This window comes from Anolis sagrei, chromosome 3 (genome assembly GCF_037176765.1).
Source record: "Anolis sagrei isolate rAnoSag1 chromosome 3, rAnoSag1.mat, whole genome shotgun sequence".
Taxonomy (NCBI): domain Eukaryota; kingdom Metazoa; phylum Chordata; class Lepidosauria; order Squamata; family Dactyloidae; genus Anolis; species Anolis sagrei.
In genome coordinates this window covers 226,814,154-226,841,469 of record NC_090023.1, presented here as the reverse complement: position 1 = coordinate 226,841,469, position 27,316 = coordinate 226,814,154, and the positions used below count along the sequence as shown (strand labels likewise).

Genomic DNA, 27,316 nt, shown 5'->3' with positions numbered 1-27,316 from the left:
TTGAAATCCACAAGCATGTGGACAATTTCAACAGAAAGGAAGAGACCATGAAAATGAACAAAATCTGGCTACCAGTATTAAAAAAAAATCTAAAATTACAACAGCAAAACAGCAGAGAGGAAACAACCAGGTACATCTTAACACCTCTCAACAGGGGATTTTCCCAGGCTCAGCCAGGCCTTCAAATACTAATGAAGGTGGTCAATTGAAACATTCACACCTAGCCCTAGCAGAGAAGAGCTCTTTGACCCACCCCAGCCATTCCACAGATATATAAACCCATTGTCCTATTTCCAACAGACCTTGCTACCTCTGAGGATGCTTGCCATGGATGCAGGCGAAACGTCAGGAGAAATGCCTCTAGAACATGGCCCTATAGCCCGAAAAAATCCACAAGAACCTCTTCTGGTGTGTTTTTCAGTGTTTTTGAGTTGTGGTCACTCCTTGGCCTGAGAGGTGTATTGTGTCCAAATTTGGTGTCAATTTGCTCAGTGGTTTTTGAGTTCTGTGAATCCCACAAACGAACATTACATTTTTATTTATATAGATAATAATTATTATATATATAGTTTACCTGTGAGGAAATTTTGCACAATGATGGTAATATCAGGGCCTTGTTGAGACCTCCCGCCAGATTAGGAGACACTAGCCTGAAAAGTAATCTCGGGGGGAAAAGTTTCAGCCTCTCCCGAATTATTATTTTTCTCCTGGCTACGGGCCTGTCTGTAATAGACCTCAGAAATGTCGCCTCGCCTGGGAAGTGGCTCCTGTTCTCAGTGAGGAGAGTAGACACACCCTTCTCTCTCTCTCTGTCTCTCTCTCTCTGACTGGAACCGCCTCGCTCTCACTGCACCTCCCCCCCTCCCCCCGTGTTAGACTTTGGAGATATGGCCCATCCCTCCAATGAGGAGCTCTGAATTGGATAGAAGCCCCGCCTCGGGGGAGCGCGGGTCAGCCAATGGCAAGGCGCGCTTGGCGGGGACGGTGCTGGCCCTCCTGAGGCGGTGGAGGGGGCGCGCGCCAAAGCGTTGGAGGCGCGAGCGCGGAGTTGGGCGCGAGGCGTCGTCACCGTCGTCGTCGGTTTGAGCAGGTGAGGTAGGGGAAAAAGGAAAGGGGAGGCCGTCAGTCCGTCCCTGTCGCCGTGGGCCCTTCCTCAGAGCCGCGCCGAGGGCCAGCCTGCCTGCCTGCCTGTGAGGAGAGAGGGGGCAGTTCAAAGCAGAGCCTCCTCGGTGCCTGGGGTTCAAACGCGGCCCGCTTCAGGAGAGGCGCTGCGTGGAGTTTGGGCAACTTCGTCTTCTGTGCTTGAGACTTCTTGGCTATGCGATGATCCGTAGGAACGCTTTTAAAAGCGAGATTAATGCCTTCCTCATAACTCTCTGGTCTACACTGCCATATAATGTCGTTGGCGCTGTATTTATCTGTCAACACCAGGCAGGATGCATCTAAGCCAGGCCTGGGCCAACTTGGGCCTTCCAGGCGTTTTGGACTATCGGCTGTTAGGAATTGTGGGAGTTGTAGTCCAAAACGCCTGGAAGGCCCAAGTTGGCCCAGGCCTGGCTTAGATGCATCCTGCCTGGTGTTACAATATAGAATGATTATAATATTATTTTATTATGTCCCTAACAAAAGAACAAGGAAATGCTTCATACAGGTGATTGGGACAAGCTAGAACTACTCACCCAGGGCCGCCTTTGCCTCAGTCTTCCCCCAAAAGGTTAACAGGTGCCTCCGAGTGTGGTGGAAGCTCCTGCCTTGGGAGCTTTTATAACAGTGGTTCTCAACCTGTGGGACCCCAGGTATTTTGGCCTACAACTCCCAGAAATCCTAACCAGTTTACCAGCTCTTAGGATTTCTGGGAGTTGAAGGCCAAAACATGTGGGGACCCCCAGGTTGGGAACCCCTGTTTTAAACCGAGGCTGGATGGCCATCTGTCAAGGGTCCTTTGATTGTGCTTTTCCTGCATGGCAGGGGGTTGGACTAGATGGTCCATGTGGTTTCTTCCAGCTCTATGATTCTGAGGTGCTCCACTTGGGGAAGATGGAGCAAAGGATGCAACAGGGCAGGCATGAACCAACTTGGGCCCTGATAGACCTAGTCTTTTGTACTTCAGCCGCTTCAACATTTATTTAAAGAGACTCCAAAGGATGTTCTCTCAAGATGCATCTACACCAGACATGGGCCCTACAGGTGTTTTGGACTTCAACTCCTACGATTCCTAACAGCCAGTAGAAGTCCAAAACATCTGGAGGGTCCTACATTGGCCCAAGTCTGGTGTAGATGCATCTTGAGAGAACATCCTTTGGAGTCTCTTTCAATAAATGCTTAAGCAGCTGAGGAGGAAAAGGAAAGGGCCTGAGACTGTTGGAAATTGTGGGAGTTGACGTCCAAAACACCTGGAGGGTCCAAGTTGGCCCATGCCTGGTGTAGCTGCATCTTGAGAGAACATCCTTTGGGGTCTCTTTCAATAAATGCTTGTAGTGGCTGAGGGAGAAAAGGAAAGGGCCAGAGACTTACAGGAATTGTGGGAGTTAAAGTCCAAAACACCTGGAAGGCCCACGTTTGCCTATGTGTGGTGTAGATGCATCTTGAGATGCGTTTCTTTCACTAAAAAAACAAACAAACATTAGATGCCTTTGAGACTTTCAGTCTACCCCAGCCTACTCTTTCCGGGTTGCTATTGACAAATCTGGCACGCGTGGCTCTCATTATGGTGGACTTGGTTCCAGCATGTCAGTTTTTCCAAGACGTTTATTTTAAATGAAATGCTTGGATTTCTCTCACAGAGGAATAAGCCAGAAGGTTTGTACACCAATAACACACGATGGTAGATTTAAAGATTGTATTTGGCCACTGGAACAAAACATTTTGTTTTCTGATTTCTACCATTTTGCCATACATTGTTTAATACCATTTAGCTGTATTGAAGATCCCATAGGTGTCTTTTAATACATGGTTGACTAAAATGTAATGGTCACATTGTGGATCAGAGATTTGCCCTTGGAAAATGTTTTGTTGTTTATAAGATATAAGTTGATATTCCTTGTCATGAATTCCTTGTCATTACAGTGAAGCTGTAGGTGGCTTGTGCAATATATGATGAACAGCTTATGTGATGGGCGTGTAGTTTATGGTGATCCTCAATTATGCACTTTTTTATTTAGAAAATCTTCAGTTTGGAGTGATTGCCCAAGCTGCAGCATTTTTCATATGAGACTTCAAAGTATTAAATTGTTAAACCATTACATTCAAGTTGGAGAAAATTTATACAGTAATACAAAATGCCCATGTTATGGGCATCTGAAGAGATTTAAAGTGGAGGAACTGCACGTTGTTATGTGGTTGAAATAAGCATGCATAATGTGCTGCTATAGCATATTTTTCTGATATATATCTGCCTTCTTTAGCATCATGGTCCATAACAATTAAAGGCCTACACTTTATAGTAGAAAATGCTGAAAATTTTCTCTTTGAAATAGAAGGCATTATATTCTAGTTCCACATGGGTTATAATATACTCATAACAAATCATTATTTCATGGGATGAGCATTGAAAAAATGAAGACACAAAATCCTCAAATGAACAACAATAAAGCAGTCTTATGGATATATTGTGTGTGTATGGGCATCATTGACCTTAACATGTTGATAACATCTTTTGACATGAAAGAAAGGTCCCAAGTTCTTGAATATTTTCCTTCATCTTGCATACCTTGATGACTGCTTTGCAGAGAGTAGCAGTTGAGATTGACACTAGATTGGAACTTGAAGTTCTAGTGGATCTTGTTTTACTTCTCACGTTGCTGTCAAGCCCTTTTTAAGTCACTAACTTAAGAAAACCTGTGCATTATTACATGTAATTCTAAACTGCACAAATGTTTACAGCTTGTGTTGGGGAAAAGCTCTAATATTGTCAGAAAACCGTTCTACTACATCTGGGAGATATAGAAACCTTACCTTTAAAATCCAAATCCAATTGCTAGTCCCAACAAGAGTTGATCCGGTGAATGTGTGGTGAATATTAATCCTACACTGGTGTACATTTCAGTTGGCCACTTTAGTTGGAACTGGCAATTGGATTAGACACATAGGCAGATCTGGCCTACTGAGAAATCTGGACAGGTTTTACTCTGTTTTTCAGTGCATAACTTTGGTGTCCTGAAAAGTATTTCCACTAAGGGCTCATATTCTTCCCTCGTTTCCTTCACTCAACATAGTCAACCTTGGGCAGTAATAAAGTAGGTGAGCTTTTGACTCAGTTTACAATTCGTTTCTGAGTATCTGGGCAACAAACAAAAGACTAAAGTATATTTCTAACAGAAAATCATGTAAAGTAGTATATTTAAGAAAATATCCAAAATCTACACAACAAAACAATTCTTACATCAATTTGGGATGGGATAAGTAAAATGTGCCAACTTTTGACATCTATAAATTTCAGACATAGGAGAAAATGCTACAGAAACTACAAGATAATATATCTCTCACAACATTTCACTTGTTTTCCTTTTGAAATGTGAAAGAGGAGGAACTGTAGTTTCTGTTCAAGCTATATGTGTAACAATTACTTGGTGTGCTAATTTGTATCGGATGTCCATTATTTTAGGAGTTAAAGTCTAGTTCTGTATTAGACTTCCCCAAATCTCATATTTATTGATTTGTGAAATGCGTGTGTCAGTCATGCTCCCACCAAAACAAACCAATGAATCCATGAGCATTTGGTATGCAGTAAAATAGCCATAGGTACTCAACTCTGGTTGTCCACCTAATCAGGTCGTATGTGATATGGTGTTACTCTTTTGTTCATCAGCAGATCATGTAGAGAAGTCCAAATTATGCCTCATGCACATTTTTTAGTAATCTATAAAGGAAGAATGGGCACATATCATGCTTGCAATGCACACATCTGAGGCTATTTTGCTCCATACCAAATCTCTGGGATTGATGTGTTGTGAGTGCAGCTGGCATCTGCTCTTTTAAAAAATGAGTGCTTGTCATATCAGGGCCATAGCCAAAGGGGGGAGGGGTTAAGGGTTCTAACCCTCCGAAACCTGGTTTACTCAATAATGTTACCTGGTTAACCAAGTTATGAGCAAACCAGGTTTCTTTTTTTTAACCTGGCACATTTCAGGGTGGGGTTGAACTTTTAACACCCCCCCCCCCTTTTCTGGCTACGGCCCTGATACTCATAATAGACTAACCCTGACATATTTGGTATACAGTAAATAGCTTCAGAAGTGGTGAATCTGTCTGTTGTGAAGCTATCTGGTGTCTGCTTTTCCTATTCAGCAGGCATTTGAGAGAGGATGACATGATGCAGGCTTGTATAAACCCAACACAAGTTTTAACAACATCTCATGAAAACATTTAACTCTCTTGAGTCATTTGTACTGGCCACAGTCTTTATCTGACTGGGCAACATAGAAATTTATCCAATCTTGAGCTAGAAAACTTGACAACCCTAACATGTCTGTGACTCAACTTTCTCTTATCTTTTAACAAATTCTACTGCTGCTACAATCAGTGTTGTGTCTTCCACCCTTCCTTGAAAAACACATGCACCATGAAGTCAAATTACACTAACTAGGCTACATAAATAGATTATGATGAATCCATGTAAATAGTTATTTACACAACACTTGGCCAGAGTAGTGACTTCCCACTTTGCCTCACTTTAAATGTAAGGTGTGAATTGGAATATTATGGTTTATGTAGCTGTCCATATGATAAATAGACAAGACTTGTACAGCATTGTGATTTAGTAGCCTATTTTCTGACACTAACAAATAATTGCAGCAAACTCTATCTCTTGAATTCATTCCACTATGTTGCAACAGACCTAATGCATTTATATTGCAATTTATATTGATACCTTGAATAAAAACTGTAGAAGGTCTTGATAATTTGGGGTTACAAAATGATATCTGAAGTTACAGTAATGTGTCTTCTTGCTTGAGAATAAGCCATATCGAGTCTATTGGGACTTATCTAGCCATAGGCTGAACACATTATTTTCTGCGTATTATTTTTATTTATGTGTTTTCATGGATAAAAATAAAATGAGTATATGCAGTTGTTCATGTTCATATATGTCCTCATGTAGTATGCAAACACATGATGGGATTCCTAATATTGACCTTTTTCACATAGAGTATTTCATATAACATTCTTATATTTGCTTATAGATAGTTGGCTTATAGATAGTTGGCTATTGGGCACACTTGAACTACTGACAGTTCTTAGGAAACAATAGATAAAGATTGTAGGATGATTGTAAGAGACGGTTGCCAGTTGATTTATTTCTAGTTATTAAGATGACCTTTCTAGTTATCAAGATGATTACATCTTGATAACTAGAAAGTGTAAGAAAGTGTAAACTTGAGAAAAACACTACATTAAATGGATTATTACCAGAGTTTTGTTGTGTCTTTGTATAATTATCAAGCTGAGTGATATGAAATATTTAATGTTTCTGTTAAGTACTATATGTTTGTGTATTTTAGTCTGCTTCTTTTGCTATAAAGTGTTGAGTAATTGTAGATTATTACCTGCTTTTAGTATTTGGAACATTTGCTCTTATGGTTTGCTATGCATATTTAGTAAGTTAATATCATCATTTTGTATAAACTTTTATATTGGCTGTGTTTTCTAGATGGTTGTATTAGGCTTATTATATTAGTTAATGCAGTTGAAGTTCATATACATCTTTTGAATAAGTTTAGGTCTTTGTACAACCATTAGTGTGTTTAGCATTTAGATGTATATATTGTATTATTGTTATCCTTTGTTCTTTCTGAAATCATAAAAAGACAAATGTCAGTGTCTGAAGAAAGTTATATTACTTGTTACTTTAGCACTTTACCTATTGCTTACAGTGTGCTATATTTCCTGTTGTCTTAGCTCCCTATAAGGACTATATCCTCTATTTACATTAAATGAAATTGCTCAGTCAGTGTACATTAGTGTTCTTTTTGCTATGAAGTGACAAATTGGCACAGTGGCAAAAGACATACTCCAAAATGCCCAATCTTACATAAAAGATACATAAGCCCTTCTGCAAGTGCCCCTTCAACTGTCAGTGTTATAGAGGGCCTTCTCTGTCTATTCTCCCACATTATGGAAACTGTCCTATAACTTTCATGAAATGAATGCTTACTTATTTTTATCACCTGGAAAAGACTTATTTATTATCCTGTGATTTTAAGTATGCTAGTGTTTTATTGTTTGTAGTATTTCAAGTCAGGTGATAATACTGGAGTATTTCTAAATTGTGGACTATTCATTTTTGGGGTATTGCGTGGTTTCCAGGCTACACTATTAATATTAGTGTTTTCATTTTGTGGTATTAATATTATTGTGTGCACGTCCGTTCAAGTTGCCTGTTGATTTATGGCGACCTCATGAATTCTGTTACCCTGCTGTTCTCATCTTTAGGGGAAATCCTGACTTGTGTTGTATGGGTTCTATAATTTCTCTCCTTCTTTAAAATAGATATGGAGACTGAACAGGTCTTCTGAAGATGTATACTAAGCCCTATTTTGATATCTCAGTAATCAGATCAAACTTGTAACTACTGGCAGCTGTATGTTAACAGGAATTAACATTTTACCACTGAGTGAACAATTTCATTAATTCCAAGAAAAAACATTTCCACAAGCTGTACACCAGCATCACATTTTTTCTGCAAAATGCATGCATTAAAACAAAAACAAAACACTTAAGTTGATGTATATTTTTCCCTGTTAGGTTATTGGATTATTGTTTGAAGGTGAAAATGGGGGAAATAGAAGGCACTTACAGAGTACTGCAGACTCCAGGTTCTCGTTTGGGAGTCCAGAAAAATTCTGGAGTGAGTACTTTGGAACCAGGACAAAACCTCTCCTCTGCCATAGCATCAGCACCAGCTAAAGCACACGAGAGGTCTCTGCAAATCAAAATAAAGCTTTTGGATAATACTGTGGAGGTTCTTGATATTGAGGTAAGTTTGAGATATATTTTTACTTGGTTTTAATTATTGCTTAATATTTGTTCTGAAGTATTTTTCTGTTAACTTAGGTTGGAATATTCAGATGTTTCTGTTTTTGTGAGGATTTTGTATAACTTTAGTAGGTTAAAAAGCACTACTTATAGATATGCTTGTTTTAGATCAATGTTTAGCCATCTGATTTACTTGAAATCTAAACTTTGTATGGTTGGCCATGACTCACCACATTCTGAGACCTGAAAACCAGGAACTGTTTGTGATTTTTAAAAGATTTTCAAATGTAGCTATACAGGAAGTAATCTGGAAGCCTTAACTCTACCCTATTATTTCCTGTGGTTTTACAAAAAGAAAAATCAGCTGCTTACCAGAGGAAAGGTACATATGAACATATGTTAGCAGCAGCAAGCTTTGCTGTATGAAGGACTAATGGGAAGAAAAGAAGATGTAAATCTTGAACCTTTTAGAATCAGTTGTGTTAGAATATTACTATTTGACAATACCTGCCTTCTACATATCATACTTTTTGGACTGGCTATGGCAAATGTCTAGTGTTTCTAATACCTCTAAAAAAGCAATCAAAGGGGTTTTTTTGTAACAAAAACACTCATTTGAAAAAGTTTTGATGCTTTTTTAACCATTCTTTTGCAACACATTGCTCATATTTCAGAATCTGTTTTCTACATTGTGAAAAGTATTAACAGCTTTTAAAATGCAGAATGTGGGAGGATGGGCTCTTTCAAATCCTATTAGATATCCTACTACTGGAACCTAAATGCTGTTGAGCATAGTTAGCCAGTGTCTTGTTGTCTAAGAAAAAATTTCAAAAAAGAATCACTGCCAGATGTTTGTCATGACTCTCTGACTGAATATTCTAAATATGGCCAGTACACTGTCTTAAGCCTATTTTTATCTGCCCTCAGACAAGAGTTAGTAATTCATGGCTGTGGATATTGCAGGTTCTTCTAAAAAGCAATTTAAACTTTCCATTCTCCCTGTTATTTGGTCTACAATATTGTTAAACCTGTTATTTTTCTTAATGGCTTAACATTCCTTTGAAACTGTTTTTAAGGACAAGCATTTTACCGCCCATGAACCACCACAATTAGAATTTGGGCTTCAGATAGTTCTTGCTTTAAGAAATAAATTCTGTTTCTTTGACAAAAAAAATTATCTTGTTCCTGGTAATATAATTGCCTTACAAATCACTTTTTAGTGTAACAATACTAGAATGGCTTCTGAGTAATTCAAACTGTTCTTTGTAACTAAGACTCTTAAAATTACAATCAATGACTAAATTTCCAAGTAGGTTGGCAAAATGATTTTGTGTGGAGAACATAGTTCAATTTTATCTTCCTGCCTATGGTACTTTAAGTGAAAAAGTTGTAGCATCATAACCTTCCCATTAGTTTAATCTCTTTATGCACAGGAAAGTGTTTTCTGTTCAGCGTGCATTACTCTTCAAATGTCTATTGTCCTTCTCCTTGTGCTGTTTTTCACCTTCAGCTTACTTATGTAGAATTTAGAAAGCTATCTTATGCTAAGTCAAACTATTGATCTGCGTAGTTCGATATTATTGGCAGCTTTGCAGGGTGCAGATTAGGAGTATTTCCTTGATTTATGCGGATATTGAACAAAAACATGTATTCCACCATTTACTACAGCCCTTCACTCTGTTTCTGTTACTTCTTACCCTTCCTCTGTTGTGTGTAATCGCTGTCCTGCAATACTAGTCTGTAGAAGTCAGAGCCATTCTATTCTGCTTCATTTTAGTAATGCTTGTGGAAACGCTTTAGAGAAATATCAGGGGGTTTTTTGTATGAAGAGGTCTAGTACTGAAGCTTATAAAATAGATACATGAATTCTTTAGTAACTTTATACTGTTTTATTCAGAACTGTATGTACGCATTTGTAGATTACTAACATAAAGTCACAGGCTGTATTCCAGTCTAATGTTCTGGTAACATTGATAAGTTATAATACACATGTTAAAAGTACTTATGTTACCTTATATTCTTAGCTTTAATTTTGCTACCCTTTCATGTCTTCTTGGACGTAATGGGCATGCCTTCTGTTTATTGGGCTACTATGGTGTGTATGTTGGAGTGCTGCAAATGTAGGGTTGTTTTTTCTTCTCAAAATGCAGTCACCTCCTTCACTTCCTGTCATTGGGAGGCAGAGCATGGGTGGCAGTGACTCCTCCCCCCATCACCTCCTAAGGATGGGACTGCTGCGGTATTCACTGAGTGTTTCTGTCTTCAGGAGCTGGGTCCTACACCGTGAATGTTCCCTCACTCTCTCAGCTCCTGAGGCTGGGGCTGCCACTCACACTTTGGGAGGCAGGCAGGGCAAAGCAAGTTCACAGTTGAAAGTGTGAATGTAAAACCTGCAGACCTGAAAGACCAACTGTACTGTCTACAAGGGTATAAGCTTGAATTGACTGTTTCTCGATGAAAATGGGAAACTAAGGGAGGAGAATGGACTTGCTTACTCCAGCCCTCAAAATGTCGTAGGACTAGGGTCAGGGGAGGGGCATGGATGACTGGAATTCTAACCAGGAACACTCTGGTTCAGTAATGGCTAGGGAATCTCTGGCATTCCAGATGTTTGGGTTTCAACTCCTGCAAGCTCCAGGCAATGTGACCAATGGCAAGGGATTGTGGGAGTTCTTACTGAAAACATCCAGATGGTCATAAGTTTCCAGCCCTGTAGCATTTGGTAGAGATACAGCACAGAATTACTATAGTTCATACACAAGGATACATACATTTATGTGCACAAATCATGTAGACATGTGTATGACAGAGACTGAGTCTTGAAGTTATAGATGCTTTACTAAATATAACATTGTAATCTTATACAAGGCCATGTAATGCATGGTGCCTCAGTTCACTCAGTGGGTTTCCTTGGAGAGGGACAGGGATTCACACTGTGGACTTTCAGAGTCCCAGTCCAACACTAAAACCACTTCACTGTAGATCAGGCATGGCATGGGAAAACTGATGCCCTCCAGGTTTTTTGGACTTCCAACTCCCAGAAATCCCAGCCAGCTTACCGGCTGTTAGGAATTGTTGCAGTTGAAGAAGGTCTGTGGTTTGCTCATGCCTGCCTTGTACCTTGTACCCTTGTACCCTTTCCAAATATAAATTCATTCTAAGAAGTAACTTACCTACATGAAGTTGCATATTTATTTAAATATTTTTATTAGTTACTGGGGTACAAGTTGATCCACATTTTCCCAGAGCTTTGACCTTCTTTCTGTATTTCCATCCTGACTGAGAACACTGGGAATTAAATTGTATTTCCAACTCTGAAACTTTTCAGTACAAATTCCCTTTTCATTTTAAGCTTGAACGTCCTTTTTATAGCAAGCAACGTATGTCTTGATTCCATTTCATAAATCAAATAAATAAATTGCTTATGGAAACATTGATGGTTCCCATTTTTCATGCTTTTGCAATTTTTGAATGACGGTTTGAAAGATGGTTTGAGAACCTATGAAAAGTGAAACATTTTGAGCATCCGTTTGCTTTCAAAGATCCTATAGTTGCTGTGACCCTCGGTGTCATCTTTCTTAGAGATTGGAATATAACGAGCATTTCTAGTTTGAAGCAGTTCTGTTGATACACTTGTGATTTATTTTACCCAAGGGCTGTGAACATGGCTTCCACTTTTCTTTCTATAACTGTGGGATCATTTTCAGCTGTTACAAATTAATACAGTAGGGAAAGGGATGGAAGAATAGCTACACATTTAACTAAAAAGACAAGCAGCTAAATAATGCTGTCAAGATGTTTTAAGTTTGGAGTGAATGAGGCAGTGCATGTTAGTAAGTTGTTCAGTTTGAGTTTTTATTTCTGAACATCAGTCTACATTCCTCCAGTATTAAAGCAATAACAATTTACAGCTGTGGAGATATTTGGGTCACTGATAAAGAATGCAAAGTGTCCTTGGAATGCATGAAGGTGTATTTAGAAAAAAGCTTTCTATATTGATTGAACTAGAAATACTTGAAAGTGTGCTCATGTATTTAGAAAAGCAAAATTGTATATATGTCCTTTTTACCTGTTTGTAACATACCTTAAGATAGCATTTTATGGTTGTACAACTTTATTTTTTAATATCCCACTTTTGTGGGATCCAGTGTTGCTCCCAAGACAAGTTTTTTTAAAAGGATTTTAAAAGCAGTAAATTAAAATAATTAAAACATTTAAAAACATAACAAAGAAAATAGAAAATGTAATCACTTTCCAGTAAAAGTCCCATTTGCATAAATCAACAGCCAAATGCCTGTATAAACAAAATGGGTTTTTTTTGGGGGGGGGGCAGCTGTAGGGGAACAGAGAGGGCCAGTCTGGCCTTCCATGGGAAAAATACCACAATCTGGGAGTAGTCATTGAGAAGGCTGCTCTCCTTTATCTTTACCAGATATACCTGAGGCAGCAATGGTACTGAGGAAGAGCTCTCCTCTGAGTATCTTTAAACTTGAGCAGGGTCATATAGGAAAATATGGTCATTCTGATAGCTTGAATATCTATATATATAAATTTGTTAGGGGCATCCAACGAGGAAACAAAACTCAAAAACCCCCCAACGAAACTTAACCAAAATCCCTGTGCCCATAACACAACCCACAAGGTACAAACATATCTACTCAAAATGAAAAACAACACAACAACACACTCACAAAATGGCAAAACAACAAAACTCAAAAATCCCCCAACGAAACTTAACTAAAATCCCCGTGCCCATAACACAACCCACAAGGTACAAACATATCTACTCAAAATGAAAAACAACACAATAACACACTCACAAAACGGCAAAAGAACAAAACTCAAAAATCCCCCAACGAAACTTAACCAAAATTCCTGTGCCCATAACACAACCCACAAGGTACAAACCTATCTACTCAAAATGAAAAACAACACAACACACTCACAAAACGGCAAAACAACTGAGCATGCGCATTGGCGCCCAGCCGCAAGTTCCATCGCGCGCGCACATGGCCTTCCGGCCAACGTTCCCTCTGCGGAAACCATGCCCACTCCAAGCCCCGCCGCGCCGCTTCCCGCACACACACACCCCCTGCCGCACACACACACGCTACCCCATGCTCCATCACTCCCCCCGCCGCCGCACACACACACGCAACCCCATGCTCCATCACTCCCCCCACCACCGCACACACACGCAACCCCACTCCCCCCGCCGCCGCACGCACACACGCAACCCCAGGCTCCATCACTCCCCCCGCCGCCGCACACACACACGCAACCCCATGCTCCATCACTCCCCCCACCACCGCACACACACGCAACCCCACTCCCCCCGCCGCCGCACACACACACGCAACCCCAGGCTCCATCACTCCCCTGCCCCAATTTTACCTCCTTTTACTTCAGGCCACCTCCAAACCCCACCCCGCCCCTTCCCGCCCTGTCAAAATCTAGGAAAGACAGGAAGGAAGGAAAGAAGGAAGAAAGAGAAAGGGAGGTAAAGAAATAGGGGCAAGGAAGGAAAGTTGGAGGAAGAAGAAAAGGAAAGAAAAGGAAAGATGGAAGGAAAGAAAAGAGAGACAGCAGAAGAGAAAGAAAAAGGGGAAAGGAAGGAAAGAGATAGAGAAAGAAGAGGAGAAGGAAAGATGGGAAGGAAGGAAGGAAGGAAGGAAGGAGGGAGGGAGGGAGGGAAAGAAGGAGAGAAAGAGGGAAGATTGGCCACAGCAACACGTGGCGGGTAAAGGTTGTTATTTCTATTATTATTATTATGATGCTATTGTTCCTCTTGAGAGCCTTTTAGGGGGAATGGGAGAGGTATCAGGTCCAGGAGGCAATGCATTGCATTATTGTTATTGTTATGATGGTGGTGAAATAAAAGGAAATAAAAAGTGAAAGAAGGAAGCAAACAGGGAGGGAAGAAAGGCAAAGGAAGAAAGGGGGAGGGAATGAAGGAAAGAGAGAAGGATGAAACCAAGTAGTGAAAGAAGGAAAGAAAGAAAGAGGGAGAGAAGGAAGAAAGAGAGAAAGGGGGAGGAAAAGGGGGAAGGAAGGAAAATAAAAAAATAAAAAAGGTAGGGACCTCTCTTTCATAATACTCCAGATATCTACCTCAACTTTGATAAGTTTTACTATAGGCCACAGCAACGCGTGGCAGGGCACAGCTAGTAATATATAAATGTAGAAGATGTTATTTGAACCCACTGATTCCTTCCTCTTAGTCTAACAGTTGAACTTCCATTTCCAAAAATAGATATAAACTCTTTTATAGATATTTGTGGAGTATGAGAAGGTAAAAAGGTATTTTGTATAAGATGCCCAGATTAAGGTGGAAATTGTGCTTCAAGGTTAAGAGATTGAGACATGAGTTATTGATAAGTTGAGAATGCAGAGAAAAAGAAAGAAAAAGTATTAAAGGAAGTTTAAGCTGATATGAGTTTTTATGAGATACACAAATAGGAAGAACTCTGTCTTACAACAAAGGAAAAGTGGACTGGTTAGAGCTTTAGAATATATGCATTTGTGGCTCATGAACCCAGGGAGCTAATGTACATTTTAATTTACTAGTCTACTACACTGACTAGTAGTCAGCTATGAAGGACTATAAATTGATTTTTACTGGCTGGAAGATGGAAACTGCTTTTGGGTTTGTCATTAGAGTTTAACCTTAACGATATTAATCACTTTATCTTTTGGTTCATGAGATGAATGCTTTTGTGAATATATTTCAAATCTTGCTTTTTATGAGGATATATTCAAGTCAAAATGAAATATACAAGTAGCTAAAAAGAAAATTTCTTCTAGGAAACCTGCATTCCAGTGATTATCGGCAGCTTGAAATTTGAAAGCATATTTTGGTCATCAGCTTACTCCTTACATTATTAAATTTGGAGTAGAATCTATGGAATGTTAGGGGCAGCACTGTAATACTGCTGTAACTAACTGTACAATGATGGCACAGAAATGAGCCAAAATTGGACATTCTTGTTGAAATGTGACCTTTAAAGAAACTCTGGCCTTTTTACATTTTTATTATGACTATAATAATGTACTAGAATATGACTTCTTGCTTTGTGTAGCTGGTATGCAAATAAATGCAACATTAAACTGAAAATATGAAATTCCTTTTTCTGATTTGTAAAAAGACACTGGACCTTTACATGAGGTTATTATATCTTAGCAAGAGAATTAGAAACTTTAGGAATTGAAGAAACAGCTTAAGCTTAATACAGTTGCTAATGTGAATAATTTTCTTAGTACTCTGGGGAGTGCTAAAATATCTTTTGAGTTTCTATGTGCCTTTAGGTTGCCTGTCAAATTATGGCAACCTCATTAATTTCATAGGGCTTTCTTCAAAGAATACTCAAAGGTGGTTTTGGTAGTTCCTTCCTCTGAAATATAGTCTGAATATCCACAATACTGGTGGATATTCAGTTTCATTCTTCATAAATATATCATTCTTAGGATGAAATTTTATCTTTAAAACTATCCCTGCTACATTGAAAAAATATTAAATTGAATGTGTATATATAGGTTAGTGTTGGCTTATATATCATAGTACATAGTTCCACAAGCATTTCAGTTGTTTCTCATAACTTAGATTTGTGAAATCTATTTTAAAACAGACATTCTATAATTAGAACTGGCTTCTACATGATGTTTCTGACAAGTGCATAGCACTATGAAAAAATACTTTTAGTCATATTTATATTTATATTTCAAGGTAATATTTTTCACTCCATATTTGAAGATAATTTAAATAGTGCACATGTGAAAATCCAGTGTTGACAACTGCCCAAGTGATAGCAACTTATCTTATTTGGAAAGGGGCAAAGTTTTACCTTTTAGTATTGATAAGATATTTCTTGCTGACAATGAAACTACTGATCAGTCTGCAAACATGAGAATTAAGAACTTCAAACTTGTTTGAGATGATGCAACAGTACTCATTTGGGCTGGCTAAATCAGATATTACAGGTTCTACATATATTCTTCTTTCTTTTTTTTCTGGGAATTAAAAATGTGACATCCATGTGAGGTCTATAATTGTAATATGACCTCTGCTTATTTAGCCTTGTCAACATATCACATGTATTCATTTACTTCACTGAATTCATAATTTCAGTGATTGACAAGCGATATGTCAAGTGTCTGTCATAGAAAGACAGAAAGTAACAGAAAGTAACCACATACTCTGAAATAACTAGAAACTGAGATAAGTGTTCATATTTTTTTTAGTTAAGCTCAAAATGTTTCAGAATGTTTAAAACGATTCTCTGCATGTTGTCCTGTTTCTTTTTTTAATTTTTTCTATAGTGGGTAGTTTGATGAGAAAATGGAGCGAGTTCAAAATTAGGCAGTCTCTGCAACACATGAGTATCATAGCATTTTATAATTGACTCTAATATCTCTAAAGCTTTGGGACCAGTGTAAGCCTTGTCAACCAGTAGAGAGAGAGAAATTTCTTTTTAGTACTCAATAATAATAATAATAATAATAATAATAATAATAATAATACATTTTGAAGAGCAAATTAAATGGCTTTGAAGAGCAAATTAAATGGCGGAAAAATGATCAAGGTATCAACACCTGAACCCTCCCCGTCATCACATGCACTGCTGGGATTGTGAACAGGACACAAGCAGAGCTGGATGAGAAAACTGATGACAATCCACTACTCTTTACATCCTCGTAGTGATGTCGACAGACTACCTGCCCAGAAAATCAGGAAACAGAAGGCTTCTGCAAGTGAAACAAATGGTAGAAGAGAAACATGCACTGGCAGATTATGTGAAAGACAGTTGAGAAACAACATTGATGGAAGTCAATAGTAGAAAACTGCTTAAAGTGCAAAAGACAGAGAGTGAATACCCTAAAAATAAAATACAGAGCAGAAGAGAAAACTGGCAAAAGAAGGCTCTCCATGGACAGTTCCTTGAAAAAATTGAGAGCACAATTGACAAAGAAAAAGCATGGATATGGCTCACAAATGGAACTTTGAAAAAGGAGACTGAGGACCTAATTCTTACAGCCCAAAAACAGGCAATTAGAACAAATGCCATCAAAGCCAGAATTGAAAAGTTGGCGATAGATCCCAAGTGTAGACTCTTCAAGGAAGTAGACAAAATGATGGGTTGCATCCTCAGATGCTGAAAGAAGATAGCACAGAGAGACTACAAGCAGAGACATAATACTGTTGCTCAGATGATTCATTGGAACTTGTGCCACAAATACCATCTGTCTGTGACAAAGAACTGGTGGTATCACAAGCCTGAAAATGTTACAGAAAATGAACACATCAAACTGCTCTTAGACTTCCAAATTCAGACTGACAGAGTTTTGGAAAACAATACTCTTGAACTCATGATCGTGTTAAAAAACCAAGTATGGATAATCGATGTTGCAATCCCAGGCAACAGCAGGATTGAAGAGAAACAACCGGAAAAGCTGACATGATATGCGGATTTAAAGATCGAACTGTAAAGACTCTGATACAAGCCAGTAAAAGTGGTCCCAGTGGTGATGGGCTAGGGTAGACCCTCTTTCACTCAGACTCAGCCCCCCCCCCCCCCCGAAATGAAATCCTGGCTACAGGCCTGCCTGCACTTAAACACAGTTGGCGTTGACAAAATTACCATCTGTCAACTTCAAAAGGCCACCCTGCTCGGATCTGCACACATTATTTGCCAATATATCACACAGTCCTAGACACTTGGGAAGTGTCCAACGTGTGATCCAATAAAACAGCCAGCATAGTGATTTTGTTTGCTGTGTACTAATCTTGTTGTGTTTCAAATAATAATAATACATTTTATTTCTTGCTCACCTCTCCTCACTTCTTGAGGTGGTTGCAACATTATAAAACACACATTAAACTAAAAACATTCTTTAAAATAAATATATTAAAACATATTTCCAGAAGATACATATTAAAATACACAAGACAGGGATTAAACATAAGATGCAAGTTTTAACATTGTAATTAAAACAAGCTATAACTTTATGAGAGCCAATGCTGCTTCAGAGTACATGCAACCTTTATCTTTTAGTAAAAAGATAAAGGTTTTCCCCTGGCATGAAGTCCAGTTGTGTCCGACTCTGGGGTGTGGTGCTCATCTCTATTTCTGAGCCGAAGAACTGGCATTGTTCATAGACATCTCCAAGGTCATGTGGCCAGCATGACTGCCGTTACCTTCCCGCTGGAGTAGTACCTATAGTTCTCTCACATTTGCATCTTTTCGTACTGCTAGGTTGGCAGAAGCTGGGGCTGACAGCAGAAGCTCATGCTGCTCCTCGGATTCGAACCTGTGACCTTTTGGTCAACAAGCTCAGCAGCTCAGCCCTTTAACTCACTGTGCCACCAGGGGCTCCTGTTAGTATTGGTCCCAAAATTCGAGTTTCTGCCTTAGAGATATATCAAAGGCTAGTTCCTTCACTTCTGCTATCCTCAAAATTGAGTTCCTTCCTGACCCAGATGCTGGTTGAATCACCCAAGCCAGTTAGTATTTTGGATTCCACTTTCTTGACACCATCTCTGATTAGAAGATTTGATATATGAGAGAATATTTTGCATCCATTGCCTCTTTCATTTTTTCAGCATACTGACATGTTGCTGGCTGACAATTGAGGATACTAGTTCTCTTACAAGACACAAACAATTAGCATGCAAAGCCTTCATTGTATCATCACTATCAAAGAAAAAACGATTAAGTACAACAAGAAGACTGGGTTTCTTCCTAAATATTCTATGCCAAACACTGCTCATAGTGGAAAATGATATAGAATTCCCCCTTTATTAGAGATTATAGCTGATAAAGATTTGAAGTTCCATTATTATTTTTATTACACTTCTAATAACTCAAAACCCAAGTTGCAATATACTCCAGTCTTGCCTTCATAAAATTAATAAACTTGTCCCAGACCTTAATGGAATCATGGAAGAGACAAGTTTTTTTGTTTTCTTGTTATGAAGGCCCCAAGCCAACCTCTACCTGGAGACTTTCTTGTTGGCTTTCCTTTTCTGTTTGTCTCTTCTACTAGCTGTTAAAAGTTCAAGTCCCAGAGAGTGCCCATTAGATTTGTTGCGACATGTAATGTCTTCTTTCAATGGGTTATAGCATCAAATCTTTCTTCTGTAGTTATATATGGTCTATTACCTTATATATTAATATCAGTGTCAGTTGGATTTCTGAGCCCAAGTGTCTTTTTTGAAAGAGCCATGCTTGATTTTCTGGCTTCGTGGCAGCAACCTTTCATCTGATAAGTAAGCTTCCAATTCAGTCAGTGACTTATTGTTTCTAACATGTTGTAGGTTCTGTTACGCCTGTTTTCTACTTTTGTTTCTGTTTTTATAAGTAGAGGGTTATAGTGATTTTAAAATTAGTTGAAAAGTAGGAGCCATGCTCCCTTAGTTGCACATTAGTTGAGGAGCTTAATGTCCCATTAAGCCCTAGTTGTACAACAATAATGGGGAGTCTAGAGCATGTGGACACAATCCAATCCAGGGAAGTTCTCACCCAGACCCTCACTTTTCTTCCAACACTAGGGAAGAGCAGCCTATTGTATCAATTAGACACGTGTGACCCTTGGTTCTAAATGGTTTTAAAGTGGTTTACAAAATTAGGGGGTGCTGGTGCTTTGTTTCTAAAATGTTTCTAAAGTTTTGGTGGTGAAAATTTTAGAACTCTAATAAAACTTTCAAAATTTCACCACTGTTAACTCACCAAATTTAAGAATGTTTGACTTATCCACTGATTTTTGGCGAATTTTCAGTTTTTATAAAACATTTTTTTAATTTTAATAATAAAGAAAATCTGTTCCTGGTTTGAAAGTGTTGTTTCCTGTTTCATTGTGTGGTCTTTAGTACAGAAACTTTATTTCTGAGGCAGAAACTTTGTTAAATTGGTGGAGACTCAAGAAACCAAAATGTGCTATAGGACGATGTCCCTTGCATAAAAAACAAAGTTTTTGCAGTGTAATAAACTTGCCATGTTTTTATGACAGAACCAATTAGGAACTGCCATTTATAATGAAATTTTGAAAGTTTTGTTACAATTCTGAAATTTTCCTCACCAAAACTTTAGAAACACTTTAGAAACAAAGCACCAGCGCCCTCTCGTTTTGTAAGTACTTTAGAACCATGGATTGCACATGCCGAGCAATAGTAGAAAAAGCCCATTTTTATCTTCTTCCACTAATTAGAGATGACTGGGGGTTCCTCTCCTATAATTATAGATAGCCTCCTTCCAGTGCTCAGCAAAGGAAGATTACTTTCTCTAGTGCTGAAGGAGATTGCTACACTATACCTTTCTCAGCATAGCAATAATCCTGTTCTTTTCTTTGCAGACAGAAACGGACAGTCCCATTTTCTTGTATAAACAGATAGGCTTTATCTCCCATTTCATGAAGAAATTATTGTTATTATTATTATTATTATACTCTGCTTTCACTTTTTCTACAAAATAGTCAAAGTTGCTTATAGAAAGAATCTCATTATATGGCAGTGGGAAAAGATATAACTTGGGAAAGGTTTCTACCTCCAGGCACCATCCAGTTCCCTGTATTCACCTAATGGGTTTCTGGATTAAAGCCTCCTTGGTGGCAAATAATAACAAGAATCTCAGGGCACTTCTGCACTGTAGAATTAATGCAGTTTGACATCACTTTAAGTGCCATGGCTCAATGCGATGGGTTCTTGGGATTTGGAGTTTGGTGAGGCAACCACCTTCTTTGGCAGAGAAAGATAAAGATCATCTAAAATGATAACTCCCATGATAGCATTGTGGAAGCATTGAGCCATGGCAATTCAAATGGAGTCAGACTACATTAATTTTACAGGCTTGATCAGTGATTCCCAAACACTAGTCCTCCAGCTGTTTTGAACTTCAAATCCCAGGAGCCTCTGCTGCCTTGACCAATGATCAGGAATCTTGGGATTTGAATCCAAAAGCATTTAGAAGACTGTGTTTCTCACTGTCTTTTAGTTGCTCTGTTCTTCCTCCTTCCTGGATAGCCAATCGCAAAGCAATTGATGGTAGACAACTGGCTTTGGGTATCCTCTATCAGTGTGCTCTGGGCTTGGTAAGCACTGTCTGTCAGCTGCCAAACGACCCCAAGGTGGCGGCAGATTTAACTGCAAAAAAATTGTAACATTTATTCAATCCTTTGTGGATCTCCTGTGATGATATTGCCCCCCCCCCCCCCCCAGGGATTCCTGGACTCCAGATTGAAAATCACTGCATTAGGAGGTTACTATGAACATGGTCAAGATTTGGTCTCGAGTAGTTAGTAATCTATACCATAGAAACTTCCTGAAATAGGCCTTAAACATGTGCACACCAATTTATGTAACTGCACACTTGGTGAAATACAGGTAGAAGAAGCAATTGATCTTTGGAAAGCCAAGGAACACAACAAATCTAAATGATGTAAATGATACATTGTATTGTTAGTTATATTTCACTGACATAGTTTTAACTGGTATGAACTGTTTGGAATTTTTCTATATTTCATGATGAAACTTTAATACTAGCATCAGTCATTGCTTTTCAGGAGTTAATATGTTTTGTTCCAGAGTCCTGACAAACTGTACCCCACATTTTTATTTATTTTCGTTTTCCCAGTCAAAAAGTTATGGCCAAAAACTGCTGACAGAAGTATTTAATCGTTTGAATTTGGTTGAGTCTGACTACTTTGGAATTGAGTTCCAGAATATGCAGTCATATTGGGTATGTAACTTATATTTAACTTACTGTTAAAGTTTTTAAATGCATTTCCTTTCAATTTGTGTTTTAGAAGAACTTTGACTCGTACAACAACTATGATACAAATACTACTTTGATTCAAATACAACAAATATCAGTGCATCTTTTGGGGAAGGGAATTTCTCCTTCTGTTTAAAAGAAGTAGTAGTTAGACCACTGCTGAAAAAGACCTCCCTTGATCCTTGGACCCTCATAACTATAGACCAGTCTTTAACCTTCTTTTTGGGGGCAGGATGGTTGAGAAAGCAATTGCCGTCCAAGTCCAGGTAGTCTTGGATGATACACACTTCCTTGACTCATTTCAAATCTGCTTCAAAGCAGGGTATGGGGTTGAGACTGCTATGGTCCCCTTAGTGAATGAGCTCCATCTTAACACTGACAAGGGATGTGTGTCCCTGTTGGTGCTTCTAGACCTCTCTACAGCTTTCAATACGATCAACCATGGTATCCTTCTGGAACATTGGGGGGGGGGGATCGGAGGCACTCTGATGCAGTGGTTCCAGTCATATCTCAGGCAAGTTTCAGATGCTTGGGGATAGGTGCTCCTCAAAAAAGGAGCTGTTATATGGCATCCCACAAGGGACCATTCTATTTACAATGCTTTTAAACATTTATATGAAACTTCTAGGAGAAATAATCTGGAGTCATGGGGCTGGATGTTATCAGTACATGATGACACCCAAATATATTTCTCCATGTCTTCCACAACAACCTCAGCTAAGGATAGCATGTCCCCTGAATCAATGCTTGAAACATCCCTGAAACAACTCCTAGGGATGGAGTTGTTTCAACAAGTTCTGGTTGAGGTTACACTTTTTCTGAAGGACTATGTTTGCAGCTTCCGAGCTCTTCTGGATCTGTCTTCTGAAATTTCAGTCCAAGTGGATGTAATGGTCAAGAGTGCTTACTACCAGCTTTGGCTGATATGCCAGCTGCACCCCTCCTAGAATTGGAGGACCTAAAAAAGATGTGTGCGTGCTGGTAACCTCAAGGTTGGACTTCTGCAATGCACTTTACATTGGGCTACCTTCGTACCAAGTTCGAAAACTCCCACTAGGTCAAAACTTGGCATCCAGACTAGTTAGAGAATCATCTAAGAGTGAGCTTATTACTTCAGTACTAAAGTCACTCCATTGGCTGCCAGTTTGTTTCCAGGCAAAATACAATGTTTTGGTTTTCACCTTTAAAGCACTACATGGTTTTGGTCCAGGTCACCTAAAGGATCACTCTCCCGTACAATCCTCCCCGGACACTTAGGTTCTCTGGAAAGTAGCTACTCCAACCAGTCAGAACTCAACAGGCAACTGTCACTCAGATATCCTTTTCATCAGCCACCCAAGACTATGGAATGACCTACCAGAAGATGAGCTGTCAGAACCTACCCAGTTAGCTTTAACTATGACTTTTAAATGGCATTCTATGTTTATGGTGTTTTAACTTTAGTCTCATGTATTTTAATACTTGTATGTTTAAAGATATGCTTTTTATGATTGTGATTTATCTACAGTGTGTTTTTAACATGTGATTTTATAGATGTGTTTGACTATGTTGGTCCCTACTTTGAGCTGAAAGAATGAATAAATTATTATTATTAGTCATCTATATATCATTTACTCTGCCAAAAAAACCTTACATTCTGAGCTAAAGAAGTTATACAATGGCAACTTTACTGTAGTTCTGTAATGCATAACCTCTCAAAACTGCTGTGAATGTTTCTTTTTGTTCCTTCTGTTTTTGGTGAAGGAGATTTAAAACCTGTATATTTCTTAATATACAAATCTGTTAGATTTGCTTCCAGTCCAAGATCTTCCAAACCAAAAGTTTAAAGATTGTAGGGTTTTAAGAAATCTTGTAAAGAGATTGTTATATAAATGTGCACGATGTACTTGATTTAATGGCAGAATGTTCACATTTAGGTATAGCTATTTACAATGTACATATGATAGCTTTCAATTCATAGTACTTATTTTTCAAGGTTTATAGCAGAGATTTATATGACTGGTGATACGTCAGTTGGTTTCTCAATGGGTGAAAAAGCCTATGAAGTTATTTGTGATGTGTGTATGTAAATATGCAACTAATATATGCATTGGAAAGGGTCCCAATATTTATTTATTTATTTATTTATTTATTTATGCTATTTGAATTCCCTGTATCCTAACTGTCATGGTAGATTTCATACAGTCTCTTGTTTGACATTCCCAGAGATAGTTCATAGTTTCCTTGCTCCATGGATTCTATGGCACCCAAGTTTATATAGATAGTTTCTTTTCCCAGGGTGCATCTACACTGTAGAATTAATGTGGTTTGAGCCCACTTTAACTGCCTTGGCTCATTGCTATGGAATCGTGGGAGCTGTGGTTCTACAGAGTCTTTAACCTTCCCTTCCAAAGAGACCTAGGGCCTCATAAAATGACAACTCCCAGGATTCCCTAGCAATGAGCCAAGGCAATTCAAATGATATCACATTGCATTAAATGACTTACTGTTTAGCTAAGATACTGGTTAAAACCACTAATTAGAGGAAATACTGCTTTCAAAACAAGTAAAGTCTGATTTTCTTTTGCTGTCAGTTTAACTAATTATTTTTCTTTCCTTTCCTTCAGATTTGGCTTGAGCCCATGAAACCTACCATTAAACAAATACGAAGTAAGTACATATAATATCTTTCTCAAATGAATTTCTTTTAAAAATTAAAGTAAAAATGGACAATACAGCTATTTAGTGCTCTTAATAACGGAGGGTATTTTTTAAAAACTTGAAGGTAGGTGGCTCAATAAGCATGACAGCAGTCTTGTGAGTAGTTTAATCAGTAGCTGAGGGTGTTATTTCCACACCTGGAAAAGCAAAGCAAAGCTTGCAGTTATTTAAGGTAGCTTGCAGATGAAATTTCCACTGGTTAATTCAACATTCATACCCATGTTTGGGGTTAGCGTGTTACATCACAACAAAATTGAAGATAACATTTAAATATAAGCTGTAAAAATAAAATAAATACAGCATCAACATATTTCATAGATCAGCATATCTTTTCAGACTTAAAATGTATCATGAGTTTTATAAAGTCACATTCATGCTCTTAGGTGCCTTCTAAAAATGTTACTTGTTTTTGTTCTTGTCTTCCTTGTGAGTACCTTTTAAAATTTGATGTGCTAAAAACAGTCCCAAGGACCATTCTACAACACTCCCCCGGCTCCTAGCTAAAACATCCTTTAGAGGTTGCAGGGGCAATCTCACCAGGATTTGGGGCTCCAATTCAACCCTTTTAAGCTCAGAAGAAGCATTTTTAAAACAGGAAAACAGCCCAGGAGACATTGAAGGCCATTTAGGTCAAACCTTTAAAATGTAGCGGTGTGTGAAGCAAGCAACAGCTCTCCAAGATCTTCTGGAGGGTCATTGTGGCCTCTTAACTGTTGACAATTGCTCATACTAACAGAAATAAGAACACTTGCTGTGGAGAGATTCTAGAGCCCATTTGCTAAAGCTGATTGATAGCTTTCATCTGTGGTAAACCAGATGCTTCATCAGTTTACCACCTGTAAAGTTTATCCTATAGCAGCAATATGTACAAAGTTTTGGGAAGACTTGAAATTGCAGCCAGTTCCATATCGAAACATTTGCTCAAAAGCAACTTATTGACAACATAAATAGCTAATTCTCGTGACCTCCTTTTTGAATTTTAACAGTAATAATTCAATTTGAGTATTCCAAATGTGAAGGTAAAAGATAATAAAATATACTGACTTTTCCATAGGACCAAAGAATGCAATGCTTCGTCTCGCTGTAAAGTTCTTTCCTCCTGATCCTGGTCAATTGCAAGAGGAATATACCAGGTAAAGAATACTTGTTAATATCTAAATGATTTTCTGTGGAACTGTTGAGTAGGGGGTGTGGGTTTTTGAATTAACACCTGAGAAATTAGGACCTCATGGTGATGTTTGAGTGTAGTTTTGTTTTGGTTTCAGTAACATTGGGTTTTTTTCCTAACCTAATTTGGTAATGGAAAAGATTTTTCATGTGTGTACAAATTGAATTTACATTTCACAAAATTGGTCAAAAGTGTCTATTTCAGAAGGGTGGGTTGATTAGGTAATGTAGCTTCCTTGAGAAGAAAATGCATGTTGTCACTTTCTGTGTTCATGGCTTGGACATGATAATACTTACTTCTAAGTCAGCATACATAAGATTTAGCTGATAATGCCCCCCCCCCTCCCCCAGAAGTAGCACTATGTGATAGAAAAGTACAAGTTTATGTGTTACTCTGTTACGTCAGTTCATGGAATAGTGCCCCACAAGTTCTAGGATGGTTTATCTAAGTTTTGTCCTTCAAACCCAGTCTATCTTGTTAGACCAATGTTTTCCTATGCATGTTATAAGCAGGAAATATTTCTTCAGTGTTCTTCCTGAGATTCACTGAAACATTCTTGAGCAGATCTTTGTACCATCAAACTGCTAGTACTAGATTTTCTGCCAAGCCATGCTTTGTATTTCTAGTATTCTTTGCTTCACTGCACCTGCACATACTATGTTGTTAATTAATTTCAATCCATGTCAATTTTTGTACCCAGCTTTACTTACTGGCTTTCTCTTGTTTTCTAAGGGTTTTTTCTTTGTACTTCTAAATGACTTCTGTGAATGCATTCAAGATCTATGGGAGCTTCTTTTCTTTTTTGGAAGAAAAGAGCCTCTTCCATAGTTTCCGCCAAGGCAAGGAAGATAAAGGAGTGTGTGTGTTCTGTTATGTTTGGTAAAGAATTTGGACTATGTGTTCCATGGCGCGTTCTGTATAGGATGGAGTCTAAACTTGTAAGAATGGGGAACCTTTGGTCCTCTAACTGTTCAATTCTAGCTACTAGCCACTTTTGGTTTAAAGGTCACCATCCCTATACATAACACTGTTGTATGACTTGATGAGGTTGAATTATCTCCAGGAGTGTTACTGTTCCTGCCAGATATGTTGGCCAGCAAAAGCCAGTGGGAGGATGTAATGACAGTAGGTGTGTGTCACTGAACAGCAACTTCTAGGTTGATAATAGTGATATACTTTTTCTCTTGGTTATTAATTGTGAGTCAACCGGAAACAATGCCATCACTGCATAGATACATAGCCATAGTGTATTGCATGAACCACTTCTAATCATGCACTGTTGCTGACCTTGGCTGCAGCTAATGTTTACACTCTTTTTTTTTTTGCTGGAATGGTTTGTTTGCCACACAAGACATTATGCTATTGATTCTTCTTTTTTAGGTATCTATTTGCATTGCAAATCAAGAGGGATCTAGCAGAGGAACACCTTACCTGCAATGATAACACAGCAGCACTTCTCATATCTCACCTTCTGCAATGTTAGTATCAAGCGTGGCCTATGGGAATGTAACATTACTTCTCATTAGTACAGGCAGTCCCTGAGTTACAAACACCTGATTTGCAAACTATTCATAGTTAAGAATGGGGGTGAGACAACAGAAAGTGAGAGAACTCTACCACTTGAAAGGGAAATTTCCTCCTGGAAGAATTATCATGAGGAAAAGGGGTCTCCATTGAAGCTTTATCGCCAATCCTTGTTTCCACAGCAAAA

At 38.5% G+C, this 27,316-nt stretch overlaps 1 protein-coding gene across 4 annotated transcripts in view; it reads left to right on the top strand.

Moving 5' to 3' along the window:
• The first annotated feature begins 973 nt into the window (after positions 1–973).
• The window catches only part of FARP2 (FERM, ARH/RhoGEF and pleckstrin domain protein 2), an 84,951-nt gene continuing 58,608 nt past the window's right edge, over positions 974–27,316 (top strand). For 2 of the 4 annotated variants that reach the window (XM_060767966.2, XM_060767964.2), the window contains exons 1-6: positions 975–1,090; positions 7,744–7,975; positions 21,597–21,701; positions 24,344–24,386; positions 25,492–25,570; positions 26,986–27,083. In XM_060767966.2, coding sequence (XP_060623949.1) covers positions 7,772–7,975; positions 21,597–21,701; positions 24,344–24,386; positions 25,492–25,570; positions 26,986–27,083 — 529 coding nt within the window. In that variant the 5' untranslated portion in view covers positions 975–1,090; positions 7,744–7,771. Of the gene's footprint in view, positions 1,091–7,743; positions 7,976–21,596; positions 21,702–24,343; positions 24,387–25,491; positions 25,571–26,985; positions 27,084–27,316 lie in introns of all 4 variants that reach the window. The other 2 variants (XM_060767967.2, XM_060767965.2) reach the window with 2 other exon arrangements.